This window comes from Serinus canaria, chromosome 4, assembly GCF_022539315.1.
Source record: "Serinus canaria isolate serCan28SL12 chromosome 4, serCan2020, whole genome shotgun sequence".
In the NCBI taxonomy this organism is placed as follows: Eukaryota; Metazoa; Chordata; class Aves; order Passeriformes; family Fringillidae; genus Serinus; species Serinus canaria.
Window position 1 is genome coordinate 47,799,304 of NC_066317.1, and position 15,310 is coordinate 47,814,613.

At 37.5% G+C, this 15,310-nt stretch overlaps 1 protein-coding gene across 1 annotated transcript in view; it reads right to left on the bottom strand.

Annotated features, from left to right (window-relative positions):
- SLC30A9 (solute carrier family 30 member 9) overlaps positions 1-11,503 on the bottom strand; it is a 34,323-nt gene extending 22,820 nt beyond the window's left edge. Inside the window, 9 exon segments of the mRNA XM_050973640.1 lie at positions 577-644; positions 1,343-1,401; positions 2,479-2,561; positions 2,793-2,885; positions 3,678-3,777; positions 6,529-6,591; positions 8,950-9,126; positions 10,946-11,188; positions 11,191-11,503. Of these exon segments, the coding sequence (XP_050829597.1) occupies positions 577-644; positions 1,343-1,401; positions 2,479-2,561; positions 2,793-2,885; positions 3,678-3,777; positions 6,529-6,591; positions 8,950-9,126; positions 10,946-11,188; positions 11,191-11,335 (1,031 nt within the window). The 5' untranslated portion in view covers positions 11,336-11,503.
- Positions 11,504-15,310: the final 3,807 nt, after the last annotated feature.

Below are 15,310 nucleotides of genomic sequence, written 5' to 3' on the forward strand. Positions count from 1 at the left end.
AGTTTCATTTACTGCCAATTTTTAAAGTATCTAAATAAATTGTCATAAGAAACTATCAACAACATCTTCTAGTGGCATATTTTAACACGTGACAGAAAGTATATTCAAATTAGAAGAAACAAACCCAGCAGATTCTGAGAATGCAGCTTTCAATTAGAAAAGAAATAACAGTATACAGAGAAAAGTGAGTTCTTTTCTGTTAGTCATTTGGAAGATTCTTTAAAATGTATGAAAAGCTTCCTCTCAAGAAGGAGCAAGAAAAATGGACAACTTTAAATACCTGCTGCTTCAGATCCTTCAAAATTTTGGTTTTTACTTTAAGAAACTATATAGGGCGATACACTCAAAAAAAATTGCTCCTCTCTCATCAGAGATATATTCAATACCTGACCTCTATGTATTGATCAATGTATTCACATAAACTCTCTCCTATCAACAATGGACAAATAAATCTATTAACTTTAGTTACAGACACAGGCATCTTTGTCTTAAATACACACACTGTTACTATTTCCAGGATAATATAAATAAATAACTTTTTATTGCACAAACAAAACTTTTTTTTTTTTTACTTACATGCAAATAGCTACCATTACCACCTTCCCTGGTCCCTTGAAAAACATAGCTGCTGTACTGGAGCGTGGCTACATAAAGAAATAACAGTTTATTTAATAACTAAATCTTGATCTCATGAGAACACCTACCATACAAATTAAAAAAAAAACTTTGCACTGCCATGTATTGCAAAAGTTCTTGAAGGCAATTAATTTCCTACTAAATTCCAGCCAAACTGCAGTTGGGTCTTATGTATTCCTGCAAATGGGTGGCCATTAAAGAGATAAACATCCAATGAAGTCTCCAGCAGAGGCCACTGCAGCCATAAGGCCTAGAGCCCAATAAGGAATCATTCTGTTCACCCAGCCACCTGGATCTAGGCTGTGTGTCTACTTAAGCAAAAAGGAAGGGCCAGCAGTGCATAGACAAAAGCAACCATCTTCTAGAGTCTTTTTTCTTAAAGAAACTTTCTTAGTTTTTTTTAAATTAACAATATATTCACTACACATAGTAATAGGTTATACTTGAAATCATGAGTACAGCTGCAATTTTGATAAGAAGGCATCTGAAAGAAGACCCTCTTACTGGTGGATTACATTGTCACAGTAGGAATCCATTCAAGCTGTCATCACAACATTTACTACTGCACAACAATCAGACATAGATCTCGCATATTACAGTGCAAAAAAATCTTCCAGTAATATTTAGTTACACAAATTTTCCTTCAAAAGGTGTCATAACATATTTCACTACACTTTTCTAGCCAAGCACTTGAAAATGACCTTACCTTAGTATTTCCAAAGAACTCCTTGTATTCCCACAACAGCCTTTGGTTTCTAAACAGATCTGCAGTACAAAATTTGCATTGTGAATATGTACTAGAAACCAGTAGCTTCAGAAATTGAAGTCTACTTTTTTTTATGCAGCAGCCAACTTCTAATAAGAGCAAGATGATCTATGAGATAATTCCTCCCTTGATGTTGTTAATCAGAAACAGATGTTGCTATATAGTCATGCAAAATGCCAAATACAATCTGTTATGATCCTGTACATTGTTACCATTTCTACCAACAAATGATAATGCACAGAGAAAAACTTCAAAATATACTTCTGCAAGTTCATTTTATTTATATCCAGAAATTTTATTTATATCTAAAAATTATTCTTCAGGTCAATAAAAACTTTGAGGCTCCTGACTACACTTTCAGTACACTTACAGGTGTCTGCAGTTCTAGCCTTTTTTGACAGAAGGGTATTCCAGTGGCACAACAGTTCCAAAAAAAATTGACCTCTCATTTACTACTTACTCTAGCCTAAGTATCTTGAAGCAGTATTGCCTCTTGTGTGATTTTAACTGACTAGACAAATCCAAATACATCACAAACTACTGATTTGGTTGTACATGTTCTTGATAATACCAGCAAGGATAACAAAAATAATATTACACACAAAAAACCCCCAAAAAACAACAAAAAAATCCACCAAAATAAGCTTGGGGGTACTTCTCCCCTTCTGAAACACAAAGGCAAGCTGAAATCTTTTCAGAAGAAAACAATTAATGAATAGTGGCATGGCATAAAGATTTGGATCAGTTTTAACTCTTTTCAAAATTCTCAATCAGATAAAATGCAAAAACATTGAAAATGTAAATTACCATCTAAAAATTGAAAGCCCCAAGAGTATGTCTACAGATCTCCACCAAATGTATGTTCTTCCTGTATCACAAAGGTGATAAATTGCAAGATAGTAACAGACTGTATCTACATAGATAGTAACATTTTACTCTAAGATTATGCCACAAAACCTAATCAGCAATTGCTAGTTACAAATTTACATGCTTTCAATAAAGTAACACTATCTTGTAGATTCCTAACAATCATACTTCTTGTGACATTTCAAGGTAATTGAAAACTCTATACTCACTTTCTCTGTACTTGATCTCTGCCTCTTTGCGTCGCTTTCTTTCTCTGGCAAGAGCCTCTGGACTACCCCAAACTTCAAGAGACCTGCATAAAGTAAAAGTATCTTAAAAATGTTTCTATTCATGCAACTTTTTTTTTTTTTTCAAGCAAAAACCATACTGTTGATTTTTTTTATACACAATCTAATTATAATAATCAGGATATAACATATGTTCAGATAGAAAATGGAAAACATTATTGCCCTTCCACATGGCAAACCTGACTTTTAAAACTCTTTTCTCTCTCTCTCATGTCATCCTTTGTAAATGTTCTTACTTTGCCTCTACGTCCGATCTCAGGTACACCGTGAAAGTCTCAGTGTCATCATGGGGACTTCGTCGTTTAATTTTTCTCAGCTGATCTAAATCACTAAGGAAAGTGGACAAAGAGTTTAGTGTAAGAAAAGGATCACATTGTTCTAATTTGACTTTTATGTCTGGGTGATGATCCAACCATTTTGATAGTACTAATTTGTTGTACAAAAAAAGTGAAGTTGTCTACTTCAAATAGAACAGACAGACAACATGAAGCAAGTGATCTCTAGCAGGCCATTGAAAACTACTGTTTTTCACATCCAGAAGTTCAAATCATGTCTTCATACTATGAAATACCTCATACTGAAGACAAAGAATTAAAACACTAAATAATAAAACATTTAGTGAATGATCTGTATGTAACAGATAATGTGCACACATGCTAAACAAGAGGCTTTATGAATTAGCCTCCCTAAATGGAAATCAGCAGTCATGTGACAAGAAAATTTAATCCCAAAATTAACACTCTCAGCACAAGCTGCAAAAGGCTGAAGATAACAAAGTTACTTGGGGAAACAGATAAAATTTCCTGTGCTGAGCTACACATTAGGGCATCTACACCATTATGTAAAAACAGGAGGAACAGAGGAGTCTCCCCCAAAGTAGATTTATGGTCTCATAAGTACAAATCAACTACTTTAAGAAGCAAGTACTGAAACACAAATATCAAGTGCAAGCTTCAAGTCCACTTTAAAACAAAGCAAGAACTAGCTTCAGCCACTTACAATTATGTACACCACAAAAACATTTAGAAAAATTTGTGCAAAATCTCTCTACAATCACAATTACTTCTCAGGCACATATGCACAATATTTCGAATTTAAATCTCAACTCAAACCCATCATACCTGGATTTAAGACAAAACTCATTTATTGCTCTGACTCCAGTGATGAAGTTATTCTGTGTGTATTTTGGTCCATACTCTCTTTTTTTAAGGACTGGTTTCACTTAAAAAAAAATAGATACACAAGTCACTCATAGAAACTACAGCAGAAACTTCAAAAATTAATTCAATCTAGTGTCACACTGTGGTATCTCTTAGTGGAAATCTGAAAAACAGTGTCAGTGATACAGAAAATTGCCAGTGAAGAGAAAGGTATCTTCTTCATTGTGGAAATGAGTAAGGTAGAATGATTTACCTCCAAAACTGCTACTTTCTAAGCTGCAGTTCAGGGTTCTCAAACCTAACTGCCACAGTCAGCTACTTCTCCAACTTTGATGTCAGAGATGGTGCTTGGCTACATAAATAACATTCAAATATGGCCATTTGGAAACCCTTTGAAAAAAAGCTGTTTCATTCAAATATTGCCTTTTAGAAACCCTTGGTCTAACAACTGAAAGAGCAACAGACTGCTCCATTTCTATTTTCTCCAATAATCAAGTCCACTTTCTGCAGATAAGACTTTTGACCTTTGCAGAGCATACAGAGAAATGAGACAGACTGTATACATAATTTTTCTCAACTATTATGTTCAAATTTAGTACTCTTAACATTGAGCATTTATAACAATTAAAAACATACATGCTTTACTTATAATGCTTTTTATGTCTGGAAGATGTACTCTTATCACAGCAGATTTTCATGCACAAGGAAAAGAATACCACACATATTCAGAAAAATTATAAATGGAATTTTAAACTTATGCTATTATTTTCTACTTCTCTGTATGTACATAACTTCATCTTATTCTCAAACGTAAATCACTATACACTAACATGCATTAAAAACATTTTTATTGGAAGACTAGTTACATTCAGAAAAATATAACAAACCTAACATTGTAATGGAACTAACATTACAGAATACAACTTAAAACAAAAAGCTCAGATTCTACTGGTGAGAAGACTTTAGAGAACACATGAACTTCCTGCAAATGACAGGATTGATATGATTTCTATAGCTGGTCCAGAACTACTCCTTAAGTCACAGGATACTTAACTTACAGAAAGATAATGCTTTCAAACACTTTGAGAAAATTTTTCCCAGAGTTCTACATTGCCTTATTTCTGTGTTTTGATGCTTAACAGCAAAATATACTGCTTGACTCTCCATGATGCACTAACAGCACAGGTATCAATATTTTTCATAATAATCTGATTTCTCTCATCCACTTGAATTTGAAGAATTTTTTAAGTCCCTGAATAATCTCATCCATCCCACAAAGCTCCCGAGTGAAGGTGATGAAAAAAACTTTAGATATTTCCTAAGTACATGATTTACTAAGGTTAGAAAAAACTGATCATTTTTAATCAAGAACACTTCCCATTTTTTATTTAAAATAAATAAACACCCAAATCATATTAACCTTACCAAAAAACAACTTATGGATTTATCAAAAACTTACTAGCTCACCATTGAGAAATACAGGTAAATTTCACTGAAATAAATCATATATTGTACATTGTATATATATTGTACTGTAATTGCATATTGCACAGTATACCAACAATCCTACTCCTACTTTAAATAACTGTATAAAACTGTAGTAAATGTGGAGGGGAAATAAAACCCTATTTGGTGTTTCCAAAAGAAAGACAAGCTTAACAAAAGATGATGTAAATAAAACAATGTAAAAGGCATGTTTAAGAGTAGTGAGCCTTTAAAAACGTTCCTGTCTTTCTAATACTTAGTAATACTTGGAGCAGGAAGTTTCTAAGCCAGAGCAGCATTTTAAGACTAGAATTCCACTTTCAAGACACTAGCAATTCCTTAACACAAACATTTCTCCTTGCACATCTTTAATTAAGAGAGGGAAAACTCTTACTGAAACATATATCTATTTTCACAATTATTTCACAGAAATTTCTCCTATTTACCTTGCATTTTCCCCCTGCAAGCATACACTAAGAGACAATAAATCTAAAGAAACTGACATCCCCCTGTGCCACTGGGGATGAGAAGGTAGAAAAAAGCAAAAGTAGTGAAGGTTTAGAGGAAGATATTTTAAGATTTAATTTTTATTTCTCAGTACTGTAGTCTGATTTGACTGGCAATAAAATAACTCATTTTCCCCAAGTCCAACCTGTTTTGCCCATGACAGTAATTGGTGAGTGATATCTCCCTGTCCTAATCTCAACTCATAAGCCTTTCATTACATTTTCTCTACACTATCCAACTTAGGAGGGGAGTGACAGACCAGCTTGGATGGGCACCTGGTGTCCTGTCAGTGCCAAGCCCACCACATTACTACACACAAATGGGAATTTTACAGAACTCAGATTAGGCAGTTCATGTGGTAAAAATATATTTAGAAGCAACACCGATTAGATTAACTCAGTAACAAGAAAGAACAGAGGAAGACTTAGAACAAGGAACAGGGAAGACCAAGTATTCAGCTTAGCCACATTAAGTCTGAGAGGGAAAACTGACATGACTAAAAACATGCAAGGAGGACAGACTGCAACAACACATGAAAAAACAAATCAGTCTTTTCCTAATGAACTCTGCAGCTTAAGTGAAAACAACAAACACAGAAGAGTGAGTAATTAGAAGGAATACTGCTACATTTGATTTTTTGAGTCATTTTCAAACAAACTGCACCAAACAAAGCTGGCACACAAGGGTGTTTTAAAACGCTATTCACATCACTTGCTTACACAATTGAAGAGGAGTCACAGTTTACTTACACTTTTTTTTTTTTTTTTTTTGACAACTAGCAAACAGCAGTAAAATCCCAATAAACTAAGTATTTCTTTACCTTTTACTTGGATTGGCTGTTTAGGTGAAGACTGCTTTTGGCCTGCATTGGTTGTATCTTGTCCTGTAAAATAAAATTAAAGCTCACTGTAAATATGGAAGTACCTACTTTTTAGTTAAGAGTTTGATTGACATTAGAATATATATCAATATTGCACTGCACCCTGACAATTAGAAAATGCCAGATTTGCCAGATTTCCAACATTAAAACTCTCAAAAGACAGAAACAAAAAAATAACAAAAGTAAATATTTAATATAGCATTGATCAATAAACTTCTACTAGCAGCTTGCAGAAGAACACCAATTTGTAACATACTTCAAAAAGCACACCAAATTAAAAAAAAAATATTTTAACAGTGCACTTCTGGTTTGGGACAAGTTTTCTGCAAAATTTTTGGTTACTAAATATAATTAATTCTATATGGCTTATGGCTGCTATGTATCAGAGTGTTTCAGAGCTTCCAAGCTGGGATTCAATTTTAAGGGATGGAAGCTTCTTCATTTACAAAAAGTTAGCTCCTTAAAACACAAAATATTTAAACTAAAATCCACAACTCATAGGTAACAAGCTGGAGCTAGAACAAAAATAAAGTCTTTTAGCTGGTTTTGAAACCTGAGGATATGATTCTATTAAAAAACCCAACAAAATATAACTTACAATAGTGAAATGAATCCTAATATTTGGAAAACTACAAATTTTAGTAATTTTAGTGAGATTTCTAATTAGAAATCAGAAGTACTACTTGGAAATTCAAACAAATATTGCATCCCTGTCTCATACATTTCAACATAGCATTCAGAACAAAAACCTTATGTTTCTAACATGTCAAACCAATATACCCACTCTTTAGTGCCCTACCACTCTGTAACATTGAAGGTTTGCCAGATATTCATAATAATTCACAAAATTAAAAATTACCTTATTCAAAGTCATATATTTTTTAAAAATGAAGATTATTTTTAGCAGGTTAGCGTTAAGTAATGAGGTACTCCTAGCCTAACATAGTACTTAAATTATTTAAAGACCAGATTCTCTTGAAGCTTGGACTACTTAACTATGTTCCAATAAGGCAATTAGTTAATGCCCTAAAAGCAACTGAGAACTACAGCTAATAATTCAAGGATACTTTTTTGAAAAAAAAAATCATATATTTATGAAGTTGGTCTTACTACATAGCAAATAAGGTTGCACCATAACTAACTAGCATTCCTTAAACAGTCATCCCTTTCACTTGAAAACAAAAGAAACAAAATTCCTTTGTTGTTCCTTTCCTTTATTTTCTTACCTGGGAAGGCACAAAAATACTAAGATTATATTCATGCACAGAGATCTATATACATCAAGTACCCTTTCAAAGTTCACTACCTCAACTGAATAAAATCACAGTGCATCATTGAGGAAAAAGGATACAGAATACTTCCATTCACAACCACTGTTTTTCAAACAAGTAAAGGTTGATATAGCAGAACTTTCAAGACTGAACAATGTTTAAGAGTCACTTTTGTATTTACAAACATCAGCATGTAATCCTCTTAGCTAGCTACAGTTACTAGCTTTTAAAGACTGTTGCAAGCCCCAGGAATTTACAAGTTACTAAAGAAGGAACAACTATATGCTATCCTGACAAGGAAAAGGAAATTTTCTTTAGAAGACCACTCCATTGTAGACAAAAGCACAAAGAAAGAGAGCTTTCATTTTGAAAAGCATCTGTTATCTCCTAAGCACAGTCTTCCCAGCCTGTATCTGAGCGGCCCCACAGTTAACAAGCATCAAAACCAGAGGATGTTACAATGAAGCAAGGACAAGACACTTCTGAATTTCACAAGCACCTAACAAGCACCAGGTCGACAATCGAACAGCAGGGAGGTCAGGTTATGCACACTGTATCAAATGTTTAATGGGAATGCTGCAGTTCTAACAACAGTCAGATTAGCGAGCTACAGCAGAAGAAACAGCTCAACCCTCTTTACCAGTCATTTATAGCCTGGCCTCAAGATGCCACAATGCTCAATAGTGGCACTCATTCAATATTTACCATTCATTTCTTTGACACAACACACCAGAAATACTACAAAAAAAAAAAAAAAAACCTAAATAAAGAAGCAAAGTGTGAAAGATGAGTAATACATTCCATTTCTTATCCCTTAACTACTTAAACCCTTTCAACATCCACATTTCTTCCATCACCACTTTAAATTCGATTACTCTAAACTTAAACCCTTAAAATATCAGAATAACAAAGAAATAAATTTCAGCATTGCTCCCTGTTTATGCATTTGAATTTCCTATATAGATGCCCACAACCAAAAATACTAAGAATTCTGCAATCGTAATATCATATAATTAAAAAAAACTGTTATCAGCAAAAATATTAAGCTTTTACATTTTTATAAATACTCTTTATTGTAGCGTAGTACTACCTGTTTCAGCTTTTTGCAGGGTTTCTCCACGGGCTGATCCATTTGTATCTTCTGATCCAAGATCCTTCTTCTGACCATTGGAGGTATAAACTCTCACTTGGCTCATCAACTGCACGGGCAGGCGATTGCATGGCAGAATATATGACAGGCTCCCACTTTTCATTGAAACTTTCCATCCTAACAAGGGGAAGAAAAACCTGTTTCAGGCAGCCATTTTGGAAGGAAAAGGAAGGAAAAGCAGTCCTGCTCTGGCAGCAAAAGTTATGGAAAGTGAGCTCGTAAGTACTGACCCGCACTCATTTTACCCATGTTTATGGGTAAAATTACAAAATGAGAGTACATAGCATGCTTTCACTACCTCCCTTCAAACATCCACTTTTAAATTTCATTCTAACATTAGGGGGTTTTTCCCACACTCCAGTATGCATTTTTCCCAGAGACCTCTGGATGATCTTAAGGGTTAAAAAGAAAAAACCCAAAAATAAAAACAAAGATCTTTGACAAGATTGATTTTGTGATACATTGTCTCATTCTAGTCATACTGCCTCAAAGTCTTTAAAAACCATATATTGATAAAAGAACAAATACAAATCACTACAAAATCATTAGCCAGGGTTGCCATTTCCTTTCACTCTGTATGACATTTCATTTCACACCAATGAAGAGAAACTGAACTGTGTGCAAATTATACACTTGCTACAGGAATCACATAGAAAAGCAAACATAGCAAACATTATACAAAACATTTTACAGAGAAGTGTCTTAAATTTTGCAGCATTCACAAGAGACAAATTACAAGATAAATATGCAAAAATTTCATTGAGAAACCACTCTGGGTAGGCAATCTTCCATCCTAAAAGACTAGCCAAAAGCAGAGTTGCAGTACAGACCAACCTGTATTAGCAATCAGTTTCTTTTAGGGAGCACAATACTTCTGTAGAGAGGGTAAATAACACCTCCACCCAGAAATGCAGCAGGGAAACTGTCTGCTTTGGAAAGCAATCACTAAAAAATAAATACATTTTTAAAAATAATTAAGAGGTGCCAGTAAATAAAGTCATACAAAGCATGACCACTTAACCATGAATAACAGCTCTCACAAAAAAAAATATAGTATTTTATAGAACTGTCCATTTTGCAAAAGCCTCAACAGCTTTCCTTTTTTTTTTTTCAGTTTTTTGCACACCTGCATGTCTACATGCACCGACCTAAATCTTACTGAAGGAAAAATTTCCCCAAAAAAGGACAGCTCTTACTGGCAGTTGTCACATTGTGACAAAAGCCCTTAATACCGAGCTCAACGCAGTTCACTGAACTTACTGATTATGAATTTATAACAGCAAACCCTACAGCAAATACGAGGCACAAGATGAGCAGTGTTGTTTCCTGAGCATTGGTGATGCTGGAGCAGGTCAAAAGGGGAAGCTTAATCAGCACATTTAGAGGCATTTTTCCTACTAATTCACGCACGCTCAAGAAACCGCTAAAAAAAAAAGAGCATTTGTTGCAATTTAACCGTGACTACACAAAAAGGGGGAAAACTGCTGGGAATTCAAATTCCCTGAGATCTGTGGCCTAAAGGACAAGCCAGGGCTCGCTCCTCGCACCAACACAAGCCCTGTAAGCCCGTGCTGTATTTTATGTAATTCCTGCAAACTTCGGCCCGGCACGGGCATGACGCGCCTGCTTTACGTCAGACGGGCTGGCCCAGCCCGGCCGAGGACACGCCGGCCCCGCGCCGCGCTCTCAAAACACCGGCGCGTTTTCCTTCTTTTTGCAGCCGACCTTCAGAAAGCAGCCGGCGCTCCCCGGACCGCGGATGCCCGCGGCCGGGATCGGTGCTACCGCCTCGGGAGGGACCCCGGCTGCCACCACCGCCTGCGACCGCCGGCACTCGCTGTGCCCCAGGCGAACGAGTAGCTCCGTCACAGCTCCGTACCAGGCCCGGCCGGCGCGGCGCGGCGGGGCGCAGCGGCCCGGGCCCCGCAGGACTCACCGTGGCAGGCGCGGGGCAGCGGCGCCGCCTGGCACCGCAGGTACAGGCGGTAGAGGCCGCGGCAGCCCCGCCGCTGGGCGGCCAGGGCCGGCATCATGGCGGCGGCCGCTCGGCAGCGGCCGGCAGGCGGGCGGCGATTCGCATCGGCGGAGGCCGGCGCGGCTGCGGCGGAGCCCCGCTGGCCCCGGGCGGCGGCGGTGGCCGGAGGCCGGCGGTGGGCGGTGCCGCGGCACCCGGATGTGCGGGGGCACCGCGGGGCCGCCGCTGACTCACCCGCCCCGCCCCGCCCGCCGCGCCTGCGCCTGGCCCGGAGAGCGGAGCGGGGCTACGCCGGGCCGGGGCGGGAAGCTGTCCCTGCTCTGCTACTGTACCTGGTGGAGGGTAATACATACGGGTACGTGTAACAAACGTACGCGCGTTGAATTTCTTAGCATAGGTGACACAGAAATAATTAGGTTGAAAGGACCTCCGAGATCATCGAGTTCAGTCTATGACCGAACACCACCTTGTCGACTAGACCATGTCGCTGAGAGCCACAGCCAGTCTTTTCTGGAACCTCTCCAGGGACGGTGGCTGCACCACCCTCCCTGGACAGCCCATTCCAATGTCTAATGACTCTTTCCATGAAGAAATTCTTCCTGATGTTCAATCTAAGTTTTCCCTGGTCCAGCTTCAGACTGTCTTCTCATCCTGGCATTTGCTACCTGAAAGAAGAGCCCGACTCCTACCTGGCTACAACCTCCTTTCAGGCAGTTGTAGACAATGGTAAGGTTTCCCCTGAGCCTCCTTTTCTCCAGGATAAATACCCCCAGCTCCCTCAAAAACTCCCCACAAGACTTATGGTCCAGACCCTTCACCATTGCCTTTCCCTGGACACAGACAATATTAAAGCATGTACACTAAATCTGTTTGCACGATTTCTAGATGAAAATGTGGTCCCCTTGCCTAAGCCATCCCCTGAAATGCACTTCCCAGATCAGTGCTGATAAAATGAGATTTAAAATGATGTCTTCCTCCAGGGAGAGTGCCACGTGGCGGATCCTGTAGTCCGGGGTCGTAAGGGCTGCTGTTCCCAGCTGTGACACCTCCTGCCCTGCTCACCTACAGCCTGGCTCAGGACCGTGCCTGTAATCAGTCCCACTGGCACTGTATTACACTCTATTTTATAAAAGGGTTTTTATCCAGTATAGCTTTGATATTGGTTTACATGACTGAGAAAATGTCTCAGGCTTCCTTGTCTTCATTTGCACACTGGGAAGAACATGGGAGCTCACCAGAAGTTAGGTTGACAGGGAATTTGGATAATTAATGTACCTGATAATCCACAAAGCATTTGATCACTGAGGAGAGTTATTACCATGCCTGTCTTTAACATACACAATTAGATTTTAAAACAAAGTTTGTTGGCACATCTTTTCTGGCTGCCTAGTGAGCAGCATTGCCAAAACAAGTTTTCCTAGAAGCCCAGGGGAGACAGATTGAGGTAGAATATTTCCACAGAATAATTAACACTCATCTTCCCAGTAGTACAATTGCAGCCATACCAAATGAATCAGAAGAATTGCAACAGATGCTGTGTCATTAAATACCAGATGTACAGCACTGGAGTTAAATACTAAATTGACTGCAAGTTGTAAAGTAGCACCAGTGAGGTCAATGTTGGAGTCTAACATGCAGCTGATATATTTGCTGGCTGCTTGTAATTTTGGCAAGAGCCTAACAGCTGAAAAAGAACGAGGAGGTTAAGAGTCCCTATATTTTTTCCCCTACATAAAGATGTTTGAAAGCATATAGAAATTCTTGAAACATTTGAACTTGAAGAGTCTCTGCTATACTCTAGAAGAGATGCTAAGTTTAGGTTTATTGTTTCCTCTCTAAAAACAAACCACTAACTATTTCATCTGTCTGAATAACTGAATTTGTTTTGTCTGGTTTTGGCACTGTAAGTATGAAACAGGAAGGAAAAGAATAAAACTGGAATATCATAGATAGATTAATAGATACTAAGTGTGGTGGCCAGCCAGGATTTACACAATCAGCTGATATCAATGACCCTTTATATTGGCAAGCAGAGAAAACTAATGGAGACAAACAGCAAATAAAAGAGCATCAATAACAGCCTATTCTGCATGGGACAGCCAAGTACATAAAGCAATTGATAATGAAGTACCAACACTCCTGGCATGCAGCTGCAGCATCCTAAGAAAAAAATATCAACCTTATTTATGAGCATCTCAGCCATGAGTTACCAATCACTAGCAATGAACAGAGAAACATCATAAATTGCATGGTATTTCAGGACATCCAAACTGGCTACTTTAAGCCTGTATTTCATACAATCAAGTTAGTAAAAAAAAAAAAAAAAAGAAAAGAAAAAAAAGTAAAATCTCATTCACATTCAAGTTGCTAAAATGCCGAACTGATTAAAAATATTATTTCTATATTGCTTGTAGATGGGCTTTTGTGCCACCTGAACCTCTGTCTAGGGGACCAATTGTGTGAAGATCTTGGAATGTTGCTCATAAGACGGGGGGAGACTTGCTACCATATCAGTCATTTCCTCAGGCCTCCTTTTGCAAAAACTCTAGAACCCTTTTTTATACAGCATAATTACCTTGCCTACAAAAAATTATAGGGTTAAGTTGCCTTACCAGGTCTTCAGGAAGAACAGGGACTATGGTTACAACCTTTTAAGATTTAGAACCTGTTTTATGGAGACACTTGAAAAGTTTACATAGAACTGGTTGCAGACCAGGAAAGACAGGTGACTGGATTGAAATATAGGTCTTAGAAAACTTTTTTCCTCATCCCTGTTTATTTAAAATAACTCAGTAACTGACTGTTCTACTCAAGCTACAACAATCCATCATCATGAAATTCTCCAGTATTACTATCTAGCAAGAAATATGTGATTGTAAAGGCTAATAAGAAATGAAGGATTTTTAGTGCATTTTTCCTTGCATAAAAAATGAAGTAATATAAAGCAAATTTGAATATTTTAAATCTGAAATTCATTAACTAGTTCAAGTTCATACAGTGGAGACACTTGCAATGTCCCCAGATCCACTGGAAGAGCTGATGGTATTGACTTAATATAGTTTAAATTACTCTTCAGGTTTCCCATCATATCCTGCCTTGTGGGTCTCTCATCTAGCATAGCAAGGGGAAAAAGGGAAAAGGGAAAGACTTTTGATTTTTGTACCTTTTATGATCCTACACATATACAGTTAACACAAAGCAGCTACATAGCAATACTACAAAAAAAGTATGACTACATAATATCCAGTGATCCCAAACAATCTTTAAGTTTTTCAGGGAAACCATTTAAATTCACAGAAAATGAGACAATATTTTGTGACAGGCGAGTTCACAAGGAGAATGACTCTTCTGAAGCACAGAAGGGTGCACCTTCGGAAGCTTGCCTAACACCGCTCTGAGTCATGCAGCTCTGTAAAGCTATTTCATGGTCATTAGGTCAAAGATCTACATAAACAAAAAGTAAATATTTTCATTTCCAGCACATGGATAAGTGTTTCCAGTTAATCACATGCAGTTCATTCACCTTAACATCAGCAGTCATCTGCACTTTCTTAAACTGGGGGCAGCAGACCTCAACAAGCTGGTTCAACCCTAGCAGCAGCTAGTAACTGCCAAAGGACAGTAAATCGGGAAGAGGCAGAATTCTCCTGAGAAATTTAAACTGAAAATTACTTTCCTGTAGCCAAGAGACTCAGAAGGAGCACATTACATTACTAAAATTTTTATTCATAGTTGCAAACCAGCCACTAGAGGTCAGTGGTTTGGAATAAAATTAGCACAGGGAGGAAGAATTCAATTTCATTTCAAGTAGACAAATCATACAATCAAATAAAATTTCCAGCCTCTGAGTAACGAAAAAGAACTCTTAAGGTTAGCAGCACTTACCTTCATCCAAAAGCAAGAAAGCTAGCTTAAAATTCTTAAAAACAATACTAGGTACATAATACATAAAGTACTGAAACAACTACTCATTCTTTACAATAATATACAGACATGCGTAAGAACACAGGACTGGAGGAAGCTTCTTGCATCAGCTCTAGTCTCTTGCTCCTTGTCCTACAATTTCTTGCATGAACCAAGCAATGACCAGCTTAATAGCAGCTTGATTCTTTTGCTTGTAAGGCAAAAAAAAAAAAAAAAAAAAAAAAAAAAAAAAAAAAAAAAAAAAAAATTACAAGAATGTGAAATAAACTCAATTAGTAGTTTCAAAGTGCATAAAGGCAGTATATTAGAAACACCTGTGCAGTGCAACAATCTTCTTTAACAACTATTCCCTTACAAATGTGTAAGAGATTTGCAGAGAGAGAAGGATGCCAGAGGACAGGA